The sequence below is a fragment of the Rhamphochromis longiceps genome, linkage group LG17 (genome assembly GCF_057381845.1).
Source record: "Rhamphochromis longiceps isolate RC_006_pf linkage group LG17, R_longiceps_female_GT1.1, whole genome shotgun sequence".
In the NCBI taxonomy this organism is placed as follows: Eukaryota; Metazoa; Chordata; class Actinopteri; order Cichliformes; family Cichlidae; genus Rhamphochromis; species Rhamphochromis longiceps.
The window spans coordinates 12,110,633-12,118,896 of NC_140573.1; the positions used below are offsets into that span (position 1 = coordinate 12,110,633).

Here is an 8,264-nt window from a genome sequence, read left to right on the forward strand (position 1 = left end):
GTGAGCTTTATAATGCATTACTGCCTGTTCATTAGACCGTGGCGGAATGAAACACAGAGAGAAACTTGACCTAAGGCACTGCCAACATTAGATTTTGCACCTTTAAGTGGTGCAAACATACCACATAATAATCCAGGACTGAAAAAATCAAGCGCTGCAAGTCCTTGAAGGGCCACTTGATGTTGGCCTATAAGCCTGTATAGAAAAGACTGACGTAGATTCCAGTTCTGAAAAGTGAACCCAGTGTGGAAATACTTGAAACTGTGATGGTTTCAAATAGCCAGCAGAGAGCAAATCCTGTATAGAATTTTTTCTTTTTTTTAATCAAAGTTCATTTGTGTAGAAATCTATAATATGATATCTTGCTCTGCAGTAACTAAAAACTATCAAGAAACCTGATGAGATTGCGGTCTTTTTGGATTGTCTCAAGTCATAATCAATAAAACATGAGGTTAATTTTGTATATTATAATCAGAAAATCATAAAAGGGCTAATTAGACCATTAAATCATCAGAAAAGTAGTTAAAGTGGTCACAGGGAGCTGGTTTTTAAGAGCATCCTCAGGGCCATTAAAAACCACTTGTCATCTAGTTTCACTTATCATGCCTGCACGCTACATCAGTCATTTTATTTACAGTCTATGGGCTGCCTCCAAACAATCCACATAGACTTGCATGGAAACTTTTTACAGCTCAGCTCTTTACATTTTATTACTTAAAACCTAAAACTTAAAGTTTGCATTATTATGGGTTCACTTTCTCACCCTATTATGGTCTCTTTTTGCTGTAAAAAAAAAAAAAATCAAGATAGCGATGGCCATAAAGCTAAAATTGAGTATATTAAATGCCTACGTTACTTGAAGGTGACTCACACTATCATTTTATCGAGTCTGTGCATCAAGCCCAGTGTGAAGATACTGAAAAATTATAATTTTGGCACAGAATTCTTTAAAATTACCACAAAAAAAAGTTTGTAATGATTGTGTATTTTATTGTGTATTGTGTGAATATCATGTCACATCTTCAGCCTTTGTGAGCCTTGTTAATCTGCTCCAGTGACGCCTGTTCAGCTGCACTACGTTCCAGGAAGGAACAGAGAAGGTACAAAGTCAGGCAGAGAAAATCTCATTTCTCACAATGTCTGATTTCACAAGAAACTGGAAGTTCGTGCCTTCCTTTTTCTGAAACAGCACATATCTGTTACGAGCTTGATTTTCAAGACACCAGATGCCTTTCAGTGATTGAAAAAAAGAGGAATATATTGGTCCAATATCTTTAGAGATTTTTTTTTTCTAATGTCATTTCATAAACTGAAATTAAAACTAGAAGTTAACATTCTTTGTGATCTTTGAAAGGATTTTGTTAAGTGAATGAGCTTAATCTGTACTTAGGTACATACATTCCCATGCATACATGTTTGCATGCAAATGTTTGCATATGTCTGTTATAACATAAAACCCACAACCACGTGCAAACATCCCATTTCTTTTTGAATGAAATGCGTTAAGAACTGTTTCACTCTAAGCGTCTTGAAGCCTTCTATAAATAGACCACAAAACTGTAATCAGAATTCTAAAAGTGACATTGTGAGTGAGAAGGACCTACACCGCAGGGTGGTGCACAACACTGAAAAGTTCACTTAGTTGCAGGTCGGCAAATAAAATAATGTAAATGTGGTTCAATGTAATAATTTAATGTAATTCAAATCCCTAACAAGTTTAACAAGTACTTAAACACTGCAGCAAACTTTGTACTCAAATGGTGACAATGAAAAATAAATAACACAACATTGAACTTTTTAAGTTAACTTAACTATCAGCTCCCTAAGAGTACATTCACACAGTGCGCTTTGGACATCAGCAATCGGGCCTATTCTCATGGTATAAAAGGAGTTTTGACATCCCGGCATGCAATGTGAGACATCCTATTTCTATAATCATTCCACGCCAGAAAACTTAAATAAACAAAATCACAACTCATGACATTTCAGCGTTGTAAGGTTTCTGCTTAGATTTTAGTCTTTACACGCTGCGTCACTAGGCTAGACGTCAGCGGCTAGAAACGGCAAGTTCAGATCCCACACAAAAAATATACATGATTAGGCTTCTTGCAATCACAAAACTATACCATTAATAGTTATTTTTATTGAAACAAACTATTTTTACTTTTTGTAGTTTCAAAACAACCCTAAAGGATATTAAATATCGGCACAAAATAACGCCTATAGACAGCTTAAACTAAAAAAAAACCTAAATCATCAGTTTTTCAAACCCCATATCGGTGCAATCTACATTATTTAAAAAAAAAAACCAGAAAGTGTCCATGAGTGGCTCTTGCTAGGTGGCCTTCTGCATGCTTTTACTGATGATTGCTTATCAGTGTTAAATCTATAGATTTGTTGTCTTCCTTGGTGCTGTCATCCCGTAACTGGGCGGCTCTTTTCATGACAGCTTATTCTGAATCAGTGACGGTTAAAAACACTACATCTAAAATGCTCGCTCTCTTTCCCTCTTTACACACGCATACACACAGTTTCTCAAGTGTGACCGTGACATGTTACATCCTCTATCCTTATCTGCATAGGAAACACGTCTCCAAAAAAGGCCAAAGGGCGTCTACTGAATGGTTTGCTTACGCAGCTCTACAGTCAGACCGAGAGGCAACCAGCCCGCTGATTCATTCACTGTCAAAAGTGCGCACACAAACTCATGATCCAGTGCGAAAATGCACACTACATGCTTGATATTGAGAAATCTGCCTGTGCTTCTCATTCTTATATAGTCCTCATGTGTGTGATGCTAAGTGTGAGGTGGCAGGGAGTCGGGGGGAGATACTTCCGTGACGGGGCTTGAGGGCTGATTCTGGACACTGAGGAACAAGTCCTCTGCACGCGTGTGCTGCGCCGGTTGGCCCTTCTTCCATCTTTGTTGTCAGTCCTTCCACCTGAAGGAGCTCAAACATTCCAGTTATGGGTTTTATGTCCTTTCTCTCCCCTCCTCTTGCCGTGCTTTCATCCCTTCATGGCGTCGGCGGCGAGGCTCTCCAGAAGAGTTCTATAAATGTCCGAGCGGAGGAACCGCGGGTACGAGTCTCTTTCCATCAACCCGTAAACGATCTTCTGAGCGTCGTCAAAGCAGTGCATGGTGGGAGTCTTGACGTTCCTTTTGATCTGCTCTCGGGTGTGATAGTCGATGTTGATCTGGAATGAAGCACAAAGGTAGGAATGAGGGGATTTGAGCCAAGAGCAAAAGATGTGAGATTCAACATTTCAGCTGGCACTTCTCTCCTCTTTCAGAGGACTGCTTGCACTGACATATAAAGACAATATGTAAGGGAAACGGTGTCTGTGTGTGACTCTGAAGTTACCTCTTTAGGCGATTCTGCTTTAATGAACTGCTCATAAATCTTCTTGGCTCTTGAGGACATTCGGAATGAAGACTTGATCTTTTTGTAGTCCTCACACGTGAGCCAGAACTCAATGTTCTCGTCGCTGTATTCGGACTTGAGAAAGTTGCGAAAAGTAGCCAGTCCATCTGAGGTGAAGCAAATAAAACAAGCCCATTTTCAGCTTTTATTTAAAACAAAAAAAGAAGAAAAAACCCAAATCAGTCTGCCCAAACTGTCATTCTTACAAACACAATATTGTTTTAGCAGCATTCTCACTCTCAGGGGGAAAAGGAACCTACATTTAGACTCGAGAAGCTTTTCCAGTGACTGTGACCATTGTTGGGTATCTTCTAAACTTAGCCTGCTGGGAGAGAATGCAAGTTGGATTACTTAACAGAATCAAATTTGAGCAAAGCGAAGCTGTAAAGGGTGCGAGTCACACAGAAGCACACTCATTAAGAAAGCATAGCAGATGGGCTTATCGAATTCAAACAAAAATGCCGAACCCTGGGATATGCCGGGTTGGTGTGCGTGCTGTGCCAAAGCAAACATGGTGTCTCAGGATCATTTGAATCCTTTCAATGATGCCATAGATGGAAATCATAGGCGCAGGCTGGCTATTTTAAAACTGAAATGTATGCAAAACACTCCATAAGTCTCCTTACCTCTCAGAGCTGGAGGAATGAGAGAACATGCACTGGAGTCGGCACATAAAGTTCTTTCCACTGTGTAGGGAATAAAAAATATATGAATATATCCCTGTTGCGTTTATTGCTGTTCGATTAGCTTCCAATGAATGTGTCAAAGAATGTTAGGAGGGCTGGTGTTTAGAAAAGACAGTGACTCGTGCCGTTATATAAGATGAATGGCTATTTTCAGAGATAGTATGAAGTATTTTTAACATATTTTTTATGTCACCACACTATTTGCTATTAAACAGCTCGAGATTTTCTCGTCAAGCTCCAAGTCAGCACATTTACTGGAAACTCCAGCTCAGCGTTAAAGTCAAAAGTTTCACTCACATGTTTTTGTTTCTCTTCCTGTCATCTCTGTCCATGATGAAGCGCTGTGTGTTGGGTGGTTCGACGATTAAGCTTGGCATTGTTTTATTAAGTCCACTCTCTCGGGCTCTCGGTCCTGGTCATGCTGTGGCTGAGAGACACTTAGGAGGATTCCCCCTGCAATGCAGCTTTTTATACCAAGGTTTCCTGTTGACGGTCTGGGGTTGATGGGATACATCAGAAGCTTAAACTAAAGAGGAAGCACCCCTTCCTTCCCTCCCTCTCCTCCTCCTTCTACCTCACAGTTAGAAACAACACATACTCACTCGGTGCTTTGCATGCATGTCTCCCTCCCTCGCCTTGATGCCTTACTCCCTATTATGTCTCTGCTTCTTTTCCTTCCCTTCTGCTGTTGCTGCTCCTTCCCGCCTCCTAACCGGACTAGCCAAACAAACAGCACTCTCTGTGGCTGAAAGCTTGCTGTGTTCCCATTATTTTTAGTCTGCCAGCACAGATGCAAATGACAGCAACAGTGACTTTGATAGGCAAATCGTGACCTTCGCACGCTGTTTGTGTAGTGAGTCCATTAAATGGGATGTAAAAGAGAAGGCGGTTGAAACCAAATATTGGGATTGTCCTTCTGTCTTTCATATTTAACATTTTTTGATCCCAAAAAAGGGAAATTCGTCAAGATGTGGTAGAAATGTGCACAACACAAGGCTACAGTCATGAGTGAGAAAGAGGAAACAGCAAATTGATTGCAACAGAGAGGCTCCGCAAGGCAGGAAGCCAGAAAGACTGTCAGAACATCATATCCTGACCACTCTCATCTTTCAGCTGCAGAGTTATTACTTTATTATTGAAGCCTTCCACCATCGTCAAACTGCAGGCGGAAATCCTTATATGGTGGCTAAAACTAGTGTAAAAGGCGGGAAAAAAAAAGTTGCAGCTTTAATCCAATGCCAAATATCTCCAGAAAATATAGAAGGGTTTGGAAGTGCCTCAAAAAACAGAGGGTATTCTGTCAGCCCTCACATCAAGCACGATTTGTAAACTACAGAAAAAATTACAAAAGAAAAGAAAGAAAAGAAACGTACAGTTAAATTTTAGGCAGATTTTACCGTTAAAATGAAGAAAGTGTAACATCAACCCACACAAAAGGTAGACATCCAGCAAAGTCAAGTACTATGATAATGAGCATGATGTCATTGCCAATGTCAGAGACCCATACATATTTGAAGGGCCCCAATGTTTTACATTTGAGCCTGTTATTTATTTAAGGGACAGGGGAACAGACGAGAAGTGAGGAGAACCAACCGAGGTCAGCCAGAACTTGTGGCTGTGGCCAAAGAACCTTTAATGAACTGGATGGGGTCTTGGCAAGAACTAGCATTAGCTGAAATTAGCATTAGTTGTGGTGACCCTTCACATTTCATGTTCCTTTCAGTTTTGCGGTGATCTACAACAGATATTTTCTCTGGCATTTAAGTAGACGTTTCTGCTGATAATTGTAGCACAGAAAAGAACTGTGGGAATTCAAATCCCAAACTCTTATCTTAAAGATAAACTAATTTATGTGTTTGTCTTTCGGCTACATCTGAAGGTTTCAAGTAAACTGTTTGGAGCAAATGGTTGGATGAGAACAGTGTGCTCTTTAGTAGAGTAAATGTCAGAAGGCATTCTTGGTCTCATGCTCATAAACTTTGAAACTTCTAAATGTGCTAACGATATTGCCAGAGAAAGCCCCTGGTTTAAGGTGTTGTCAGTCAAGGTTTCAAATGATGATTGTTGAGCGAAGGTCTTTGTTTGAAACCCACCTTAAGATGGAAGCGATTTGTCTATTTGGATAGACAAATGGATGCTGGGCTTATACAGGTGTGGTCAGAAGTTTACATACATTTATTGGAATGGATATAATTGGAATTTGGGGCTTTTCTGGATTTTTCTTAGCTGTTCTTTTTCTGGTGTGAAATAACTGTACAGCATACTTTTAAATACTTAAATAGTCTTTAATCACTTTAAAAAACAAGAACTGGGTATACAACTTTGAATTTATTATGGATATTTTCCTAATCCACACAGGGTGAAAAGTATATACACAGGCTCAAACAGCCTGTGTATATACAGTCCAAGCAGGTTAGCGAATACCTAAGAGGGAAAATGGTAGATGTACACAAATTGAGAAGTCTTCTTTGGAGCCATTTCTAAACAATTGCAGATCCCAAGATCAAGATCATCATAACATAAGTAGAATTTTTATAGATGTGACACAACTTTGTCAAGCTATAGAAGAAGACCCAGGACATCATTCTTAGAAAAGCAGAAACTGGTTAGGATGTTTGGGAACAAACAGGGACTGCCATTTATTGGAAAAAGCAGGAACACCAGTCTCACTGTCTATTATGAAGCAAGTTTTACATCACTACAAACTGAAAGAGCGCCAACCATGAAACAAGCCCCTGTTTCAAAACCAACCATGCCTTACTGAAACATGCAGTCAATCTTGACAAGCCAAATGCCTCACGAAGAAATTCTTATGTTCATGCAAGATAAAGATTGACCTATTTGGCCACAATGACGCTATGTTTGGAAGAGTAAAGGTGAGGGATTCAAACCTAAGAACACTGTACCAGCTGTCGAGCATGGTGGTGGTAGCTTCATGGGTGGGTCTGTTTTGATGCCAGGAAAGTGGATGCAGTAATGAAGGAAGAATACTTCCAAACTCTTCCAACTTCCGCTCAGATGAACAGCTAGATTGTTGAAACTTGAGCACAAGTTGGAACTGCCTTCTTAAATGGCCTTGTCAAACCCCCGACTTCAACCCTGATTAAAATTTGTGTACTACACTTAAAAGCCAGGTCCATTCCAGGGAACCAACCAATTTATGAGGAAATGTGCCAAGAAAAGTGGTTAAACATACAGCCAAAATTACACCAGAACCTTTTTGATTGCTACAAAAAGCGTCAGGTCAAGAGCAACTTGTTAAGAGACATTTAACCAAGTAATAATATTTGAGCCTGTGTGGATTTGAGAAAATCCAAAAATAAATTCAGTTGTGCACCGAATTCTTGTTTTTTTTTTTTTTTTTTTTAGAATGATTAAAGATGTATGCTGCACAATTGTTACACAATGGGAAAAAAAATCATAGAAATTGTTAGAAGCCCAAAATTACCATGATATTTATGACCATGAAGAGTTTAAGTAAACTTTTAACCACAGCTTCATTATTATTGTTTTTGGAGTCCACCTATAACAAAATTTGAAAAGAAAAAAACATCCCTGATTTGAATTTTATCATTTGTACAGCACAGGAACTCTTCCAGGAAGTTCCTATTTGACTAGAGCGCTTATAGGTCTAGTTTGCATATGGGACCTCCTCCTGTCTGTCAAGATGAAGGGGCTACAACTGGGCTAAAACACATTGTACTGGCATATGCTCGCAGTTCGGGTAGTTTGCAGCAAATCTTCATATATGCCTCAGTTTGTATATAGTAGCCTGTTTGATTTTGATACCCTTTGGGCTTCAACACTCTGGTGGTCAGTTTGGCACAAGTTGAAGTTTGCATGTAATTTGCAATGGCTTTTGATCTGCAGAGTTGCAGAACTTTTCAACAGCATTGCTTTCACTGCAATGTATCGCCCAGTGTAGGAAAACACAATTATGGGACATTAAACAAGAAAGGCCGCTCTGGGTTATCACTCATTGGTTACAACTCTAATCAATGTACTGACAATAGTCACTATGGTCAGTTTACATTTAAAGCAAAAATAGATCAGGTTATTATCAAATGTAGCCCATAGCCTTGCACTTCCAGGTAGACCCTAGCTGGGAGTGTGACAGTACTGAGTCACACCATCTGCCTCTGCCTTCACATGT

General features: G+C 39.7%; 1 protein-coding gene across 3 annotated transcripts; it reads right to left on the reverse strand.

Annotated features, from left to right (window-relative positions):
- Nucleotides 1–1,421: 1,421 nt before the first annotated feature.
- Nucleotides 1,422–4,682, reverse strand: LOC146649364 (regulator of G protein signaling 1-like). 3 transcript variants are annotated; one of them, XM_085386722.1, is made up of 5 exons: nucleotides 4,409–4,682; nucleotides 4,052–4,111; nucleotides 3,686–3,750; nucleotides 3,366–3,532; nucleotides 1,422–3,198 (listed from the first exon to the last, which is right to left on the reverse strand). In XM_085386722.1, the coding sequence occupies exons 1-5, from the start codon at nucleotides 4,486–4,488 to the stop codon at nucleotides 3,010–3,012; spliced, it is 561 nt and encodes a 186-aa protein (XP_085242848.1). In that variant the 5' UTR covers nucleotides 4,489–4,682; the 3' UTR covers nucleotides 1,422–3,009. The 3 variants fall into 3 exon arrangements, with proteins under 3 accessions (XP_085242848.1, XP_085242851.1, XP_085242850.1); XM_085386725.1 differs by lacking the exon at nucleotides 4,052–4,111 and having other exon boundaries at nucleotides 3,686–3,747; nucleotides 4,409–4,624; XM_085386724.1 differs by lacking the exon at nucleotides 4,052–4,111 and having other exon boundaries at nucleotides 4,409–4,624.
- Between the last annotated feature and the right edge of the window lie 3,582 nt (nucleotides 4,683–8,264).